General features: G+C 39.5%; 1 protein-coding gene across 2 annotated transcripts in view; it reads left to right on the plus strand.

Moving 5' to 3' along the window:
- The first annotated feature begins 17,827 nt into the window (after positions 1-17,827).
- The window catches only part of LOC133483878 (mitogen-activated protein kinase kinase kinase 12-like), a 35,416-nt gene continuing 31,861 nt past the window's right edge, over positions 17,828-21,382 (plus strand). Inside the window, exons 1-2 of one of the 2 annotated variants that reach the window (XM_061785713.1) lie at positions 17,828-18,149; positions 20,180-20,701. In XM_061785713.1, coding sequence (XP_061641697.1) covers positions 20,206-20,701 — 496 coding nt within the window. In that variant the 5' untranslated portion in view covers positions 17,828-18,149; positions 20,180-20,205. The remainder of the gene's footprint in view (positions 18,150-20,179; positions 20,702-21,382) is intronic. The other variant, XM_061785712.1, reaches the window with a different exon arrangement.

A 21,382-nucleotide genomic window follows, 5' to 3' on the forward strand; every position in this document is an offset into this window, starting at 1 on the left:
ACCGGCGGAAACATGGATGCGCTTTCAGTAGTTGCAATCTCTATTGTTCGAATGTTGTGAAGCTAATGGCAATCGGTTTCGCCATTGGTGGACATTTTCTGTCCTATAAAATCTCCAACAATCCACAAAATACAGAAAAATGCACCAGTTGTGTAAATTATAGTTGTCCCGAGACAAAATGTAACTGTAGCTGTAAAGTGATCTCTATTCCTTGGTTATGCCCAACTTCTGTAAAAGGTCGAAGCACTTCCTTCTGGTTCAGGTGGATGGCGGAGCCCTATGGCAGGAAACCCGGACCGAACAACTGTAGAAAAATTTCATTGCTACACTGTCTTTTGTTTTACAGAAGATCTCTTCGACTACCAAGATGACCACATCCGACGTTTAGGCTTTACATATATCATTTTCATTTTCCGAACCCCTTATCCTCACTGGTCTAGATGTATTTAACTTTTGTCCAAAAACATCAGCAATAAACAAAACTACATTTTGTCAAGTTTGAGTTCAAATCATCAAGTCATCAGTCTGTAGTTGTGCTAGTTATCGCAGTATACACAGGAAGTCCACAAGCCTTTTTTCCAGGTTTGGTCATGCGACGCTTCGCATAAAGCGGATATCAAATAGCTCTTGAGCATCCCCTAAAATGGCAGGTTATTCTATACAACATTCGAAAAAAGGTTACAAATCAGCGTTTTGGGGGGATGATTTTGTTGACGTCTTCCTTGTAATCGTTAAAACATTTTGTTTGAACACAGGTGTATTTTAAGTAGTAGTTATTAAACTCTGAAGTAGTGTCTCTCAACAAACACACAACCCTGTTACAAAAAACATTTTTAGACATTACAGGCAAAGAAAAAATACAAGCTGCGTGTCTCAGCAGAAATGACATCATCAAGCTAATTGCTTTTGTCATGAATACACCTGAGGTAAGTCCTTGCTTCCATTTTCCATATTTTTTCAGTTTTTGGTTGGGGGTGGGGTGGGAGGAGGGGGGGGGGTCATAATGGCTTCCGTCAATCCAGCCAACGCAACCCTGTTATTCTTATTATCAGAAAAAGACATCATTGTCAAAGTTTTTTTTTAATGTATTTGTATTTTATATTGTTTTATTGTATTTGTTGTATTTATTTATTGTTTATGTTATTTATTTTTTACTTTTTTATTATATTGGTAAGTTTGTTCTTGAGCAGCAGCAGATATAGCCAGTGTGTACTCTTGAACAAAAACGAAAACGTTTATGACTTGCAACCCTGTAACTGTAATTATTGTAATGCTAAAATGAAATTAGTAATCAAATAAAATGATAGTTAATTTACTTGTAAATAATTTATTTAGCAAAATTTTAGAAATATGTCTTTTTCAGGTACCTATAACAGTGTTGCGTGTGTGTGTGTGTGTGTGTGTGTGAGAGAGAGCCTTGAAACAGGATCCACGGCTACTCGTACTTCTTACAACCAGCAGAGTGCGCTGTAGTTCAATTCTGTCAGGCCCATTCCGCTCGTGTTTTGTACGCTATTGGTTATCAAGAATGATCAGAAAAAGTGAATATTCATTTAAATAATGTTTTTTGGGGGGGAAATAAACACTTGTACGGAAATAATCTGATGTTTTAATATTTTTAGAATTAAAGTATCAAATTTAGGAATAGAGACTAGCTGAATTAGTTTGGGATTATGAGTTGTTGGTTAAAAAAAGTCTGATGATGACCATAAAACCGGATATGGAAATGGATTTGAGGCTTTTGGAAGCATGTGACTGCCTGGCACAATGAGAAATACAATCAATTATATAATTAAATATATTTTACATTCAAATACTTAGGGCGGCATGGTGAACGACTGGTTACCACATCCGCCTCACAGTTCTGAGGACCTGGGTTCAAATCCTGCGTCTCCTGTATGGAGTTTACATGTGTTCTCCCGGCCTGCGTGGGTTCTCTTCAGGTACTCCGGGTTCCTCCCACATTCCAAAAACATGCGTGCTTAATTGAAGACTGAATTGCCCGTAGGTGTGAGTGTGAATGGTTGTTTGTCTATATGTGCCCTGTGATTGGCTGGCGACCAGTTCGGGATGTATCCTGCCTCTCGCCCAGAGTTAGCTGGGATAGGCGTTAGCACACCCACGACCCTAGTGAGGGTAAGTGGTCATTTAAGTCAATGGAGGGAAGAGGAAGCACAGGCCAACTAAACACTATGTAACGTTTAATATTTGTATTGTTAATGTAATGCCTTGACTTTAGACTAATATGTTCACGTAACTCAAAAAATACATACTTAAAATCATCTTACCCAATTGAAATAATTAGAAATGCCATTAATCTGTTCCAGTGCTTGAAAAAGACACAAGAAGACAAACTTTTTATACTAAGAAAAATACCACTCAAAAGTACTGTTCTTTATAAAAACATACTGTACTTTATAAAAACATACAGTAATAAGATAATTAAATAGAATGTAGAGAATTAAATTAGCAATAAACAGCTTGAAGCAAGCACTTGGCCTCTTTTTTTTTTTAACATTTGTTCACTGTCTGCCAAATTACTGCTTATTGTAAAGTTCACTGCTGCATTCTAGCACTCAACTAAATTTTTTGCTCGCAATTCAAGACAAAAAAAATCCCCCAAGGGATGGCTCATATTTTGAAAAACTCATAAATCGGGTCAAGGTCACTCGTAAATCAAGGTACCACTGTACTATTGTTTACGTCTGTGTAAACACGAGTCATATGGGATATGTGTCACTTGAAATGTACATGGAAATATATATAATATTGGATGAATTAGATACAGGCATTTAATCAGAAATGTGTCGTAAAAAGGGTTGTTTTAAGTGTTAAAACTGCTAGCTCGATTTGAATGTAGTCTTACTTCCTTAATTGACTAATCAACCCTTAAATCTCTGACAAAACCACGCCCCTCACTAACGCGCACATGTGCGATTCTCAAACATGGACATTCATAACAACATATGATTATAAAAGAGTATAGTCGTGATAATTGTCAAAGAGAACACATACAGTATCCAGCTTCACCAAAATAGCTAGCAGTACTAAGCTAGCATTAGCACTGTAATCAAGCCAACGTTAGCCACGGCTGCTAAATTGATGGGATGACTTACTTATAATCGAGTGTTACTATAACACTAAATGTTATTGGTTTGAAGTTTTCTTTTGGGCATGTACGATCAATTAAAAATCAAAAAGAGGTGATAAGCTTACATGTCAAGCAGAAATTTTGCTAATTCTGATATGCACAAGATAGGGCCAGAGACGGCAGATTATTTTCACAGATCATTTTACTCATGTATTACTGTCAGGTCATACTGACAGTTTTAACAAATGTGACAACAAGTGTTGTTGTTTTTTTATATGACAAACTCCCGATTTAAGGCATGCAGTGTAAAAGCATAGGTTTAATCAGCACTGTTTACCATCAGGCTTTCCGGCCTTAAATCAGCACCATGGACAGTACCCCACATACACTCGCCAAATAAACATTCCTCCTCCTCTTGATGGGATTACACTGGCTAATCGCTTTGGATGCAACAGAACAACACGTCGCCTTGTGTTGACACTTTTTTTTTTATTTGTCACAACTAAATCCTCTCCAGTCGAATAAATGACCCTTCATGTCGCTAATGGCTCATGCAGTCAAGTGGCTCATTAGCATATCTATGGTTGGCAACGAGAATACAAATTTAGGGCAGACAATGTGGCTGACTCTGACTTATGATGAATATATTTGACTAATTGAAAGGATTATCCTGTCTTTAGCACGTTATGTGTACTGAGTTTTACTTGGACATCATGTACTGACGTCTGTTTTTTGGTTGGCATTGAAAGAGAGATAATCAAAGCAGATGTTTCACTTGAGTGAATGCACAAAAAAAATGACGAGTCATGCGCAAAGATAAACATAAATAAACAAGCTCTAGAAAGAATGTTTATCGGCCCACCTCCTGCCATGCGCGCTCCCCATTGGTCCCAAGCCCATCCTCTCACACAACCCCAAAACCTTGAGATGCAGAAACGTCACACACTGTCTCACCATTGTTCCCCCCTCCTCCTCCTGCTCGCCACTTCCAGTTTTACACACAGCGATGACAGGAAATGAGCCGGTCTCCGCTTGCCTTAAAAGGAACAGCGAAGCCCTCGGACGCTCAGTCATAACGTCAATTATCAGCTTTTGGGGCAATGCTTTTTTGTCGCATTCCTCTGTGCTATCCAGCCACAGTCTCAAAGCTTTATCTATCTATCTATCTATCTATATATCCATCTATTTATCTATCCATCTATATACAGTGGGTACGGAAGGTTTTCAGACACCCTTAAATCTTTCACTCTTTGTTAAAATCATTTAAGTTATTTTTGTATCTATCTATACTGTATAGCTGATGTAAAGCATGTGTCTCGGGTAAGCATACGAGATACTAGTTAATGTTATAAACAGCATGCATAATTCATAAGGTATAATCATTATTCTGGCCAAAGTAATACCATTGCTGCCCTTGGGATTCAATCTAAGGTTGTGGTCTGATAACCAGTGTGAAGACAAAATGCAGTGCAGTCAAATTCACTGAAGTCTCGTTGATGTGCCACTATTTATTTCCCAACCCTGCATGTTTGCTAACTTGAGCTGTGTGTATGTTTGTGTTTGTCTGTGTGCTTGCAACATGTCTAGTTACAAACACCCCTTTCGACTCAAAACGAGATCCTAATAATAATGATAATGGTCCGCATAATTATTAAGGCTCCACGCCCACTCTTCGCAGCTGGTGAGCAGCCCCACTTCAGGGTATTTGGGAAGTGTAGTTAATCCAATGTTAATCTTGAGCGTGGTTTACGCATATTACATCTTTAATTGGAATAGCCAGGCCTGTGTAATTATACTGTCGCCAATTACTTGGCTGTAGTTTATGTACCTATCCCTTTTAACAGATTACCTCTCTTTAAAACGTGCACTCACTAATGCATTTACCATTTAATATGATAAATTATATTCTTTATCTTCTTCTTACATGTAATGGAAAAGATTTATTAGTTTGGTGTTTTATGGCGAGTCGTCATACTACAACGCCCATACATAAAGACGAACACTGAGATTCAATTTATCACCAACCATCTGTCTAGTATGTGTGGTACAAATTTAGTAGCAATTGGACAAAATCTATCGGACAAATTTGTCTTTGAAGGACCCCTGGAAATAGTTAAAAGGACTCGAAAATGGCAGCTTCCTTTTTGTTTTACAGCATGGGTTCTTCAGACTTTTTGGTGGGTCTGCTCATGAGACACATCTACCAAATGTCATGTTGCTAACTCATCTGACCTTGCCGAGTTTATTTATTAGACTTTGATGTTTTTTGGCAAGTCGTCAAACTCCGCTTTGACTTTGGGCCAGAGAAGTGGGATACACCCTGAACTGGTCACCAGCCAATCGCAGGGCACAAATAAGCATTCACACTGACATTCACTTCTATGGACAATTTAGAGTCTTTATTTAGTTGTATGTGGAAAATCACTGAATTAAATGTTCACACTGGGCATAATGTTACAGTTGCCTCAACCTTTTTTTAATCCAGTAGAGTACGTTTGTCAAGTACAATACATTTGCATTTAAACTTTTAGAACGGTTTGTTTTTCAAACACTTATTGAAGCAGGATTTTTATTTTACTTTTAACTCACATTTACACGTACGGACTATTTAGTCTTCAAAGAATTTAACATGCATGTTTTAAAAAAATGTAGGAGACACCGCAAACTCCGCAGAAATGCCTGAGCTGAGATTCGCACGCCGAACCTCTGAACTCTGAAGCAGATGTTCTAAACACTAGCTCACTGTGCTGGAGGGTTTGTGACACAAAGCCCCATCACACTGCACCCACAGAAGGTTTCCCCGCCCGTGACAGATGATTTTGCCAATTATTTGTGTGCGCACGCGCGTGTGGCCCTATTAGAATTCCGAGTACGTCCTCCGCTGTGTGTCACAAACACACACCCCATCGCCCACCTCCATCCAACTGCAGTCACCACCTCATATTGCACCGCTGACTTCACACCGGCCGACTGAGGATTCTGTTTCTATGGCAACATGCTCCCCAACCCCGCCCCGCCCCTCTCCATCTCCATCTCCCTCCTTTTCCCGGCACAGACCACGTGACTGTCAGGAAGTCTTCTCCCGTCTCCCCCTCTATGGTGATTAACCCTCTCCTCGTTGCCGCCGTGCCTCTCAAAGGGAAACATCTCTAATCTCCCCCATCAAATCAAAGCGGCACTTGATCTAAATGTTGCATTATCATATTTTTAAATCACACAAGAATGAGTCATATACCAAGAGACCCTCCTGTACGGGAAAAATCACAATGCATTGTGTGTTGCAGCATTGTTGTCAAGGTCAATCATGGTGAAAGCGTCACACATCCTTACTGAGGGAAACCTGAAACAGCAGGGGTGGGCAAAGTATGGCTTCTGGGCCACATACTGCCCGCTCTGTTCTTTAATCCGGCCCACCGAGCACTTGCATCAGGAGGAGGCTAATTTTTGTGCTCAATGGCCACATTTGATTTTTCAAACAGACAAATGCGCCAGGTAGAGAAGGTAAAAAATATATGAATCAATATTTGTATGTAGTTTATTTTGATGATCAAATAATACTTAAAATTGTATTATTTTTAATTAATGAAATTATAATTTAGCGGCACGGTGAAAGACTGGTTAGCACATCTGCCTCACAGTTCTGAGGACTGGGGTTCAAATCCCGGCTCCGCCTGTGTGGAGTTTGCATGTTCTCCCCGTGCCTGCGTGGGTTTTCTCCGTGTACTCCGGTTTCCTCCCACATCAGAAAGACATGCGTGGTAGGTTGATTGAAGACTAAATTGCCCAAAGGTGTGAATGTGAGTGCGAGTGGTTGTTTGTTTATATGTGCTCTGTGATTGGCTGGCAACCAGTTCAGGTTCTACCCCGCCTCTCGCCCAAAGATAGCTGGGATAGGCTCCAGCACGACCGCGACCCTAGTGAGGATAAGTGGTACAGAAAATTAAATGGAAATTATAATTAATCTGAAAAATTTAAAAAACAACAAAGATGTAATTAATATTCATGTATTTATTTTATTTCATAAAATAAATAAATGCTGAACTTAGATGTAAAATTTTACAGTACTTCTATGTATTTCTTTTATTAAGTATTTTTTACTTTCTTAATTCTAATGAAATGATTTTATTAAAGCATAAAATAAATACATGTACATGTAGAGAATAAATTATTTTACTAATATTTTTTGTTAATTCATTATAATTGTTTAAAATTGTACTAACTAAACGCATATATAATTATTTCTTTTACCAATTTGTGTTTTATTGTTTTAAATAAACTAATTATATAATGAGATAAATGAATACAAAATACATGCAAAATAAATAAATACATCTCGACCAGCCAATTTTTGGGGGTGAACAGTAAATTAATACAACAAATATTACAGGACTCATTTATCTCATTAAATAAATGGTTAATTGATTCACTATAAGTAAAATAAAGTGTCATACATTTAACATTGAATTTTATTAATTAATTGTAAATTGTACAATTTGTATAATTTAATTAATTTGAAATAATAACATAAAACATTATAATGTCGTTTTTCTAATCAATAAAATAAATGAATAAATAAATGTTTCTTTAGATATTTTACATAAATGTTTTTTATTGTTTTGCCTAGTTGTCTGTTTTAAAAATCAAATGTTTGCCTGCAGTACAAAAGTTTGTCCACCCCGTTACAGAGTTCGGCAATGATCTCACCTGCTTTATTGACTGCATCCTTGACTTCCTGTCGGGAGTGCTCGTACAGTGTGCATGTGCCCACATGAGCGCATCAAGTTTATGAATGAAAACTCTTCTTCCTGGGTGGCAGACAGGAGGTGAGATCATCTCGTTTCAATGGCGAATCCCCCCTCCCCAACCCCTTTCCCCACAACATACTGTCTATCCGCTTCACACCAAACCATATAGGATGGCGCCACTCTAAACGAATCCACCAGTAGACAATATAGATGATACATTGGGTTACTGATTGATGACAATGTCGCCCCAAGGTCAGCTTCCGCTGACATCAACACATGCATTTACATCCTTACTTGGGGAGACCATCTTTTGGTTTGGGGGGGTGACTATTTTGCTCTAGCCTACTTTTAGGAGACATATTTTGGCCAAAATATTCATCATTTTTGCATATTAGACCCGAAGAAAGCAGTTGTTGAAATTTTTTTTGTTTTGGAACCATTAAAACATGATCGATCTCAGGTTGCAGGGAATTGCAGAGGTTCTGCAGAACTGAGTAAAAGTTAACTTTTTGCAGAAAAAAAGGCTTTAAAAGTTAGCAAAGTATTATTTCTTATGTTATATCATAGAAATAAAAATTCAAGTTTAATCAGCAAATTTAGCAAACTGCAACATTTGAGTTACTGCCAAAACAGTGGTTCCAGATTAAGAAAAGATGCAGATTGGTTTATGACTTGGAGAATATGTTATTTATTTATTTATTTTTTTAAATCAAAGAAAGTTCACTTAACTGGGAACAATGCTTTTATTAGGTCTCACAATATGCTTCCATGGAAAACATCTTTGACGTGTAATAAAAATGTAAACAACAATATAAAAACAAAGTAAAATAAAAGTGGAACAGCCATACGATAGTCGTTAGCGTGTAGACACTTATCAGTGGTGTTGCTATGACCGATCGGTGAGACCACCCAATGATTGCATGAACAGTGACTGAAAAGACGGACAATGACGGTACCCTCAGATTGTACAGGAAGGCAGAAGCGCAAGCCACAGCGCAGCAGGCGAAAACATGGAGACTGAATTGAATGAAATCCTACAAGTCTCTTGATGCAAACCAGTAAATGTTAGTCATTCAGTTGCTGAAAATGTTCGGACGATGAAATGTCTCTATATGTGACGTTTATTTGCCTATTTGGTTAACGCTTGAGGCTCATATTCCATTCGTAATTTGTATACGATAGTAGGCCTTTTGTAAAAGGTAAAATATAACCAAAAGTAATGCAGGCATCAAGTTATTAGCTAATGTGAGATTCATCTTTTGTCATTGCTTTTGTGCCAAATATGAAAAATATAAAGATTAAGGAGGAACAATGTGCTATCTAATATCATAATATTACATTGTAAAACAAAATAATATAAAGTTATGTGTTTTAGTATTATTTAAAGTGCCAAAAGCAAACATGGTCGGTGAGTGGTTTACACTTGGCTTGCGTAATGGGCGCATGATCCAAAGCTTTAAATGAGCTTCAGGTTTCTTTTGGCATGCGATAAAAGTGCTTAGGATCATTCTTATCAAATCTGTATGTACAGGCCACAACGCAACACGACACTACCTTTTTTTAATTAACAAAAATAAGCGTTAGTTACCCAATGACTTCCAGTCGGCCATTAGTTGGACAACCTTTCTGCCAACCGACACACCACGTGACCATTTGGTAATAACACGGCAAACGTTCCCATAGGCTGCATGTCCTCGCTGACGTAATGGGTAATGTACTTATTCATTTCCGGTTTTTGGACGTGTGTGCTTGCTGTGTAGCTGTTGCATTATTTTCTCTTGTAACACTTAATAAGGTAAATTAACACTTACTTTACCTGCTAATTTGCTGTTCATAGTTGGTTACTCTTTGCTGAAACACAGCTCAAGCCAGACTTCTGTTAAAAGTGTACTGTCCCACCTTAGCACTTATTTTGGTGTTTCGCGACTCTAATCAATATTTCACATTAGTTTAGCAGTTAGCATGGGCTTCTCCTTGTTCTCGTGTTCTCTCTTTTAGCTACTCCTTGTCCTTCTTTAGTGATTAACAATATTTTTCAGAAGTGTATCTTATTTGCCTCCATGGAGGGGAGCAAATAGTGTCCTAGGGGAGCAGATCTGCATTTTAGAAGGACAGTGTTTAGCTGTGCTAACTAGCCAGCCGCAGCTCATAGCTGGTGCGGGAGCAAGTTAGCGTAGCACCTAGCAGGTCGTTTCCGAGAACCCCAGGTAAGCAGGAAGGATGGGTGACTTTAAAACATGGACGCACTATTTTATTAAATAAACGGTACTGGCAGGCGGCAGCTCTGTGGTCAGGTGTGTTTGAAGCCATTTTCACATTCATAGGCAGATATTATGTAGTCACAAACAAGCGTTATCACAATTGGTCGGTAGTCCAAATCTCTAACATGGGCCAGATTTATACTGCCTATACCGCATATACCACACAACTCTAGCACCACTATTTTTACATTGGACAGGGCTTTGGCATCATCTTGTGTGATCTTACGAGGTTTCAGAAAGAGAACGAAACAGCAAATAGGCAAATTTTTCAGCAAATAACAGAGGATAGGTTTCCCCAAAAATCTGATTAGGTTTATTTACAGTAATGAATCGCAAATAGGTGAGGGAACATCCATCCATCCATCCATTTTCTGAGCCGCTTATCCTCACAAGGGTCGCGGAGTGCTGGAGCCAATCCCAACTATCATCGGGCAGGAGGCGGGGTACACCCTGAACTGGTTGCCAGCCAATCGCAGTGCACATACAAACCATTCGCACTCACATTCACATCTACGGGCAATTTAGAGTCTTCAATTAACCTACCGCGGCACGGTGCCCGACTGGTTAGAATGTCTGCCTCACAGTTCTGAGGTCCGGGGTTCAATCCCCGGCCCCACCTGTGTGGAGTTTGCATGTTGTCCCCGTGCCTGTTTGGGTTTTCTCCGGGCACTCCGGTTTCCTCCCACATCCCAAAAACATGCATGCAGGGAACACTGTAGTTTAATTTACTTGTCTTATCAATAGAGTTCAATCTAAAATAAAACTATTTCCCTTCTCCCTTACATGTCTTCTTCCATTTTGAATCTTTTAGTGTACCTTTTACATCATTATAACATCAAAGCTGCACGCTAATTGTCTTTGCTTTATTTGGCATGTTCCTATAGGAACAGAGCCGAGTGGATGTGGATGATTGGTTGTCTGTTCAGCGGTGAGGGAAACTGACAATCGCTGACGAACACAAGGGCCCTCGGTGAGGATCCATAAATAGCCTTTCACGACTACCCCCCCCCCCCCCCCCCTCTCCAGTCACCACCCTGGACCCTTATAACCCCCCCCCCCACACACACACACACACACACACACACACCATGAAAACCAATTGAGGGCAATCTACATCCGATTGGCGCGAGGTTTGGCATCGTACACTTGTATGCAGAGGCATGTACAGTATGCGCATATAGGCATCACACCATCCTTCACTGGAGGCTTTATGTTAATCCCCTCCTACAGAATTGAAGGCGCAGTGCCAAACAATGCAGCAATGTTTTATCAGCCACTTGGCGGGGGATGCAAGCAGGCTGCTTCCAATATGGTTCTGATGATGTACATTTTTAGTTTTCCCCCAAAATGAACAATATAGGGCATGTTTGGTTTGGTCCATGTGGAATCACCACAAAAGCAGCACTGATCTCCACAAAAGCAGCACTGATCTCCAAGCACCGATAAATAAATCATGAGGAAAGTTTTGGGAGAAAAACAACACAAAAGAGTGTGCAGCTATACTGCCTTAAGTTACAGTACTGAAGGGATCCTTGAAAGCACAACAGGAATAATTTAAGTAGCTATTTTTCCTTCTTTGCCATGTCTTCATGTGAGATTAAAACAACATGATATTTTTGGTGAGGGATGTTAAAATATTGATTGATACTATAAGACATGAGATTGTGAAAATGAAATACCGTAATAATCATAAGAATCACCTTCATTGTCATGAACATGCATGCATGCACACAAAATTTGTTCTCTGCATTTTACCCATCACAGTGAACACACACACTTGTTAGTGGAACACACTGGAGCAGGGGGCAGCTGAAGCACCCGGGAAGCAGTTTGGCGTGTCAGTGTCTTGCTCAAGGACACCACAGCAGTGAGTCCGGGGAATGTTGGCGGATGTCTGGTCGGGATCTTGAACCTAGGTCCCCCACGGTGGCAGGCGATGATCTTAACCATTGAGCCACAGCTTTAATAATAACAATACTCTATTGGTTAATTTTGCCGGTAATGACGCGTATGCAGGCAAGTTTATTTGTGTAGCACCATTCATACACAAGGCAAATCCATTGTGCTTTACAAAAGCAAAGAAATAATGATTATAAACAAGATTAAATGAAAATATGATAGGCAAGATAAATCCTAACATAAAGCAGGATAAATGAAAATCTAAAACAAAATGGTGAAAGACAAAACATAGATTATCAAGTAAAAAAAAAAAAAAAAACATAGATTATCAAGTCAAATTCACAAAAATCTATTCATGACTCACAGGAAGCCAGGGTAGAGATTCTATGACCAATGTGATGTTGTCCAGTTTTCTGGTACCAATAAGAATTCAAGCAACGGCATTCTGGACCAGTTGCAGCTGTCGGATTAATTTTTGTTCAGACCTGAAAAAATCCTGCACCAATTGTCCAATCTATTTGAATGAACATGTGAATCGGCTTTTCTGTGGTTTGTATTACTGCCTGTCTCACAGAAGAATAGAGGTGATACAAAATATCAATATTGTCAAATAACTGTGAAATGATACTTCCTCCTATGATACATTGGTGTAAAATATCAAAACATCATTAGAATTGGGTTCCCTCGTCATCCCCTTTTTAGAATTTACCAGAACCATTGTCATCGTTGACAGGCATGGTGACGTTTATCGGGACCTAGTCCGTGACACATGCAATTCGGATATTAATTCATAAATCTTGCTCTTTGCTGTATTTATTGGGATTATTTTATGCATTCTTGTGTTGTCTTGATACCGTATCGTAGCAGTGCACAACATTGTGTTATAAAGTAACATATACAGGATAGTATAGTATGGTATGGTATGGTTATGGTACAACAAATTATAAAATAAAATAGCACATCATAATTTATAATAGTATAGTACAGTGTATCATGGCAAAGTGTAGTATACTTTAGTGTGGTACAGTGCAGCCAAGCATAGTATTGTATTGCAGAATATACAGAACAAAATAGCCTAGCATAGTATAGTATATGGTATTGTATTATATAACGTAGCAAAGACTAGTGCATCTTAATTTATAATGGTATCGTACTGTATATCATGGCATAGTGTAGTATAGTATAGTATGGTGCACTGTAGTTGAGCGTAGTATTATATTACAGAACATATTTAAATGGTAAATGGACTGCACTTATATAGCGCTTTATCTACACCATCACAGTGCCCAAAGCGCTTCACAAAGCCTCACATTCACCCATTCACACACACATTCATACACCAATGGGGGACTGCTGTATGCTGCCAGGCACACTGGGAGCAAATTAGGGTTCCGTGTCTTGCCCAAGGGCACTTCGACATACAGTCGGCGCCAGTATTCGAATCGGCGACCCTTCAGTCACTGGACGACCCGCTCTACCAACTGAACCACAGCTGTCCAATTGTACAGAATAGCCTAGTATAGCACAACATAGTATACTATAGTATAGTACACCAGAAAATAGCATAATCTAGCCTTTCATAGTATAGTGCAACATAGCATTGTATAGTATCCATCCATCCATCCATTTTCTGAGCCGCTTCTCCTCACTAGGGTCGCGGGCGTGCTGGAGCCTATCCCAGGTGTCATCGGGCAGGAGGCGGGGTACACCCTGAACTGGTTGCCAGCCAATCGCAGGGCACATCAAAACAAACAACCATTCGCACTCACAGTCATGCCTACGGGCAATTTAGAGTCTCCAATTAATGCATGTTTTGGGGATGTGGGAGGAAACCGGAGTTCCCGGAGAAAACCCACGCAGGCACGGGGAGAACATGCAAACTCCACACAGGCGGGGCCGGGGATTGAACCCGGGTCCTCAGAACTGTGAGGCTGACGCTCTAACCAGTGTATAGTACACTATATAATAGTATAACATAGAGTACCATAGTATTGTACGATATATCAGTGTATAATCTCGTATTGTTCAACATAAAATAATATTGGACAGTATACAGTAGTATAGTGAAACAGTGCATATCATAAAACAGCATAGCATAACTTTAAAAAAGTATATTATTATTATTATTATTATCATGGCAGTGTGTAGTATAACAGTGTTGTACAGTGCAGTCCGGCATAGTATTGCATTGCAGAATATACAGTAGAATAGTATCACATAACATACCCTATAGTTAGTACACTAAGAAATAGCATAATCTATTTTAGCATATAGCACAACATAGCATAGTATAGTACACTATATATGTTAGAGCAGAGTATGGCATACACTGAAAAAAGTACATAATTTTCAGTTGCACATGATTAAAATGTCGTAAACTGATGTAATTTTTCTCGTAAATAATCAAACAGCTACAATATGTTGTTTAACACGTTTTAATCATGCGCAACCGATGTACATGTTCGAATTAATTAAATTCAAATGACTTTTTTTCCAGTGTCATATAACATAACATACTACATAGTATTGTACAGTATATTACACGATGCTATTGTATAGATTAACTTAAGATAGTACAGTATAGTGCAACAAAAGATACTGTAGAATAACTTAACTGTACAGTACTGCACTGTGATGTACTGCATTACTGTATATCATGGTAGTATAGTGTGGTTGCACTAATCTATATTCTAAATAGAAAAACTATATAAAGGTTTTTAAACTCGCACGCAATGAACAAAAGATATTTTGTTATTATTAATATTTTTTGCTAGCACAGTAAAAATGATAGAGAATTAGGACATTTGGAATGCCTGTTGCTCATGTGTCTCCTCTATTGTGTGTGTGTGTGTGTGTGTGTGTGTGCGCGAACTAGTTAGGGTTTCCCCCCACTGTCTCCAAGCGATGCGATGAGGTCATCGTTGGGGTTTAAACCCAGCATAATCCGAGAGATAAAGTCTGGATTTGGATTTAGCACTCAAAAAGGGTCATGCCGCTACAACTATCAGACTCCAGACACACACACACACACACACACACGCATGCATGCAAACACACTCACTAAACGATGTTACACAAGAGTATGTCTCTGTGTCAGTTTGATTTTTGGAAGTGTGTCCCATGTTTACAGTAATTCCATGATCTTTTCAAACTGGCTCCTATTCACTGTGCGGGGTTCCCAAATTCTCAACCGTGTTCACGTTCACAATAAGCCAGAAACAACTGGAGTATATTTGGAATTTATTCACGCATACTACTTTTTCTTGTAATACGGCAACTTTTTCAGGTAAAGTTAGGATGTTATTAATATTAAGAGTCTTTGTGTAAACTTGCGACTGTTCTCGTAATATTCGGACGTTATTCTTGTAGATATAAAAAATAAATAAATCACATTTTACCACTTTATTCTCGATTAGAATATTTTCTCTTATATATAAGATTTTATGATAGAATTTTGTTCTCATATAATGAAAACTTTATTCTTGGATTATATTCATCTAAATATTTTAACTTAAAGGTCCTGTATTTTGGCTATTTAGACCTCCATAGAGTGACTGTGTAACATGGACTTAGTATAAAAGTGTCATTTTCATTAATTAAAAAAAAAAACCTTGGTTTTGTCATACAAGTTCCCAGAAAAGGCCCCTCTGACAGCTAATTCTGTTTGACCCAGTTTTGCATCCGCTTTGTCCATATTTGGCTTAGACCACCCCCTTTTCTCTGATTGGTTGACTGCGTGTAGAAGACCCGCTTGTGAGAGCACGCTGGCTAAGGAGCAGAAAGGGGATCTTCCCTAGTGATGTAGATAAGGTCGAGAAATTCAAATGACCGGCAGTCTTCAGTCCTCTCGGCAGAAAAACGTCTGAAACGTCTCGAACTAAATGCATGGACGATTTAAATTCATATTTCACACGTTTACCTAGGCACCATAGAGACAATATTACATCCCAAATATTAGAAAAAGTTAGTTTGGCAAAATATGTGTCCTTTAATTCGTTTAAAATGGCTTTGTTTTATTTTAAAACTACATTATTCTTGTAATATCTTAATTTTTTCTCATAATACCTTTATTACAACTTGATTCTTGAACAATCACTTTTTTTTGCACATTGCAACTTTTTTTTCATTTAACTGTTATGTCCAAGACATTTTAATTAAATCATTGCTTAATCCGCAAATGTTACATTGAGGCAAATTGACTTTTCTTGTCTGTTGAAGACGATTCACCTTTAATCCAAAATTGTGACCGACCCCAGGGAACACCCACCGAGGCATAAATAGGAAGACTCGACAGCAAAAATTTTGAACTGAAGAAGCCTTTCTGTTTAAAGAGAAAATGTGTTCAACAAACAAGAAAGTCCAGTTGCCTTGATTGAACCTTTGTGGATTATTGTGACCTGGATGACTGAGAATCTACAAAGACAATCATTATTTAAGCACTGTGGTTTTATTTTTCCTATATTTAGGTGCTGTGTTAATGTTCATCCATCCATCCATTTTCTGTACCGCTTATCCTCACTAGGGTCGCGTTCGTGCTGGAGCCTCTCACAGCTATCTTCAGGCGAGAGGCGGGGTACACCCTGAACTGGTCGCCAGCCAATCGCAGGGCACATATAAACAAACAACCATTCGCGCACACATTCACACGTATGGGCAATTGAGAGTCGTCAGTCAACCTACCACGCATGTTTTTGGGATGTGGGAGGAAATCGGAGGGCCCGGAGAAAACCCACCCAGGCACGGGGAGAACATGCAAACTCCACACAGCCGGGGCTGGAATTTGAACCTGAGAACTGTGAGGCAGATGTGTTAACCATTCGTGCACCGTGCCGCCGTGTTAGTGTTCCAACTGTGCAAATTGTTACAGTCGCTTATGATGATATTGAATATTGTTCCCATTGTACAGTATGTTAGCAATCAGGTGGAAGAGGCTATGTGGTTGCTTTAAATACACAACGTGTAACTCTCTTATGTTTAATTTGACTGTATCCTTCAACTGAGTGTGACAATAAACAGTGTGATGCCTGTTTTTTTGGAAGAATATTTACTAATTATATCTGCCAAAATATAGCTTGTTGTGAAGTGTGTTGAGACAAGAGGGCCTACCTGTTGATGACACCTGATGTAACATATAATATCAACTTGAATAATGCGGTGTTTGGTATCTCAAGCAAGATGGTGTTGTTGTTTTTTGTTTTTTTTTATTTCTTCAAAAGTGTTGATTTTCAAGATGCAAAGATTCCACCCGACAGCAACTCTTCACTTTTTACTTCTGTCCTGTTTTGATGAATACTTAGGCCTTCTAGGCTACTGTATTATAATATTGTTCGTGATGGTCGTACTTGGATTGACAAGTAAATTTTTTAGGGGGTAGAACCACTGGCGGGCGGGGGGGGTTGGGGGGGGGGGGGGTGGTTGTACAACACATTCTGCCTCCCTGATGGCTCCCAGTGTGGCAGAAGGGGAAGGGGGTGGGTGGTGGAGTTGGCTCCCAGATTATGCACCAATTAAACTCCATCCAGAGGGCGTTAATAAGGCTTGAAAAGGATTTACACGACCCTGTCCAGTCAAATGCTGCGTGCTTTGTGGATGACATCATTTGGATCACCTCACATACCAGCTGACCCCCCCCCCCCCCCCCCCTCCCCTTACTTTACTTCCTCCCCCCCTCCGAGCCTCACACTCGCATCACACCGTCTACCTGCACCGGGACGGTCTACGTCACTGCGCAGCTATTCTCCGATTGGACGACAGCCTTCATGAAACCCCGCCCCTCCCCCAGCATTTTCCTCCGTTTCGCTCTCCTCCTCCCATCCCTGCCCCTGTTTACTGACTACAACGTGAGCTACACTCGCCGTATATAATCCCGAGTGTGGCCGCGTAGCATCCTCAGAGGAGGGGAGATGGAAAAGGAGGCGTAAGGAAGCAAAACAAACATTTAAAAAAAAAAAAAAAAAACGGATTTCAAAGCGAGGAGTTGGAGCAACGTCACCGTCAATGAAGGTTGGATGCTGAGGACGAGGATGCGACTAGCTTGATTCGGGGGGGGGGGGGGGGGGGTGGACGCTTAATAAACACCATTTACTCATATTTTTATCATTATCCGTTAAGTGAAAAACTCTTCAGGGATGGACGTGAGCTCTCAACACTGAGGTAGGAGACATTTTACCCTGTTTTAGGAAATATTTAAGATGTGGCAGTTCTGCTAGCATATAACATAAGGGGTTCTTAAAATCCGGGTTGGGGACCCAAAACGGCTCCTGGGCCCATTTTTATAGTGTCCTTTCTTGCAATATAAAGGTATTATTTGTAATTCATGCAAAATTATGATTATACTTGATCGATTTGACTATGTTTGGGTCACCGGCGGGGTGGGGGTGGGGGTGGTGGTGGTCTGTTAACTAAATTTGTCATTTTACTTTTGTATGAGGCAGTACGTTGGAGTACTGCTTATCCCGCATAGAATCGCCCACATTCCAAACACATGTATGTTATGATAATTGAAGACTCTAAAGTGTCTATTGGTGTAAATCTGAGTGTGAATGGTTGTTTGTCAATATGTACGCTGCGATTGATTGGCAACCAATCCAAGGTGTACACAGCTTCTTTGACCTGTGACCCTATCGAGGGCAAGCGGTATGGAAAATTGGGGGGGTTAAGTCTGGATTAGTCAATACTAGGCAGTATTGTCTGAATGCAGAAGGGCGGGGGGGGGGGGGGGGGGGGGGTCACATTTTCAACAACATTATTATTCAACTAGAATATGAACATACAGTTTAACATCTTAAATAGGATTTCCAGCATTTGCAATGCAAAGGTTGATGTACTTTGTAAGATTCACATGGACTTGAAGTAAGGTTCAAGCTTTCTGTTTGTCTCCCTATGGAGGAATTTGTCTTAGTGCAAGGGACAGATGCCTACACAAATACAAATAACCATACATCGACATGACATATAAACACCACATATATATTACATCAGTGGAATACTAGTTTTCTAACTTTTATATTTACATATACAGATTTTTATAGTTCATACTCACAGTTCAGTATATATGCAGAGTGTTCTGATAAGGATTATTTTCTGCAGCAAAAAAAATGAAAGCACCATTACCAAGCCCGATGTGTAGGATGTGTGATTAAGGCAGGCTGGAGGTATCAGATGTGTCTCCAATGCCACCTTAATAGAATAATAAGCTTGGTACTCCTGTGTTCTTTTACTCGTGATATAATTTATATGCCTGCTGCCTGTAAGTATGACTTGACTGGGAGCTTGGATGTGGATGTAAATATAGCTACACCGATGCCATGGCAACAGCATAAGCACCTCTTTTAATCACACACATGTATGGTTGTTCTTTTATCAATAACTTAAAAGGGTGTATGGGGGTCTTATGGAGGACTATGATTCAGAGGTGGAGCACACAATAAATACTGTTTTTTTCTGAGAAATAGATTCATTAATGTGAGTTTTACCCCCCATGCTGATGTTTATATACACCCACCCACCGCTTCATTTAGTACACTGACATAAATTAATGTAATCCAATTTAAAAAAAAAATATATATATATATATATATATATATATATATATATATATACCACAACAAAGGTATTAGCACTCAAATGGCTTTTGATTCATGTTTGTTGTCATGTATTCCTGTCTTCGGTCTTCTTTCATTAGTTTATGTACTGATCATATCAATATTCTGGCAATATTTTTAGTAAGTGAGGAGCTAACTGTTACATTTTGGATTTTGAAACCCAGTGTTGGACTAATAGAAACAGATACAACAAATATAATAACCCTCAAATGGCTTTTGATTCATGTTCTGTTGCATCAAAATTTCTACTTCAAGAAGCAAATAACATTGCTTTTGATTGATAGAAGAATTCATTGGATGTCATTGGTATGTGCAGGTGTACCTAAAAATGTGGATTAAGAGAAATAAAGTTGTACGTCTTATTTAATAGTAGCCGGATCCGTTTTTTAGCAGACTCAAATAGGATTTTTCCAAATAAGGAAGCTAGGTTGGTGTACATGTCATTTATAGTATAATGTTTGCTTTCACATATACGCTTTTAATACAACAAAATTTGCATAGAGAGGACTAAATCTGCCATGCTGAGAGGCAATTATTTAACGCTGAATTGATTTGTAACACGTCCTCCGCTCTTTCAAGGCTGCCTGTTCGCCAGTTGTTCCCCCATGGCCCTCATTCACGAGTCCCGTGCCCCATCTCCATCTCTCTCCGGCTTCAACACCCCTCTCTCCGAAACCCCGTCCTTTCGCCGGCTCGATGCCGAAACTCCCTGCACCCCTGAAATGGACCTGACACCGACCCAGTGCGTCCTTCGGAACGTCCTCTCTATAGACACGGGGGGCACGGTAGAGCCGAGAGGAGGAGGAGGAGAGGATGGACCGACTTCCGGGCCCCACCAGACGCCAGGCGAGGAGCAACACGATCACTTTGACAACAGCGTCCTCAAGCTGCACGACCACGACGGGGGTCCCACCAGGACGGAGGGAGAGGGGACGGAGGCGGACGGCAGCGCTGTGCGGCGCGAGGCGGGCAACGCTAGGCTGCAGTGCCAGTCCAATGGAGGAGGCGGGGGCTTTCTGGAGGGCTTGTTTGGCTGCCTGCGACCTGTCTGGACTATGATCGGGAAGGCGTACTCCACGGAACACAAACACGACCTGGACGGTATGTCTGCTTGCTGCCTCGTTCCGCCCTCCAGTACATGATTAAGTACTCACATAAAAGCCAGCATGAGATACCTTTTTAATTCCATTCTGACAGTTTGCTCAGCTAATTAAATGATAATACCACCAAGATGAATTTCATTAAAAAGTTGTAAATCAGGAGTAGTGAATCTTTTCCTATCAATGTATTTAATTAAGTTCTGCAAGGAACATACTAAATTTATAAAAAAAATATTGGTTGTAATGGTCAAGCAAAGGATTGAGGTCTTAATTATACTTAACTGTAATTCTGAAGTTTTAAAAATGCCACAGACACAACAGCAATATTGTTATATTTATCTCTCTCAGTGCTTCTCAAACATTTTACAACAAGTACCACCTAAAAAAATACTTAGCCCTCCAAGAACCACTATAATGACAAAATTACAATACATTTTGCTCCTAAAAATTATTCCTGTATTTTTTTTGTAAGCCACTGTGAAATTATGCACAGTTTGAACATTAAAACTTTGAGGAAAAGAAAACAAAAACGAACAAATAATGATTCAATTAAAAAGTAATGCAAATAAAAAATTAATAAAAATCGCCTGTGTGGAGTTTGGATGTTCTTCCACATTCCAAAAACATGCATGGTAGGTTAATTGAAGACTCTAAATTAAGTAAGTGTAAATGTGTGTGCAAA

Source organism: Phyllopteryx taeniolatus, chromosome 9 (genome assembly GCF_024500385.1).
Source record: "Phyllopteryx taeniolatus isolate TA_2022b chromosome 9, UOR_Ptae_1.2, whole genome shotgun sequence".
NCBI classification, from domain to species: domain Eukaryota; kingdom Metazoa; phylum Chordata; class Actinopteri; order Syngnathiformes; family Syngnathidae; genus Phyllopteryx; species Phyllopteryx taeniolatus.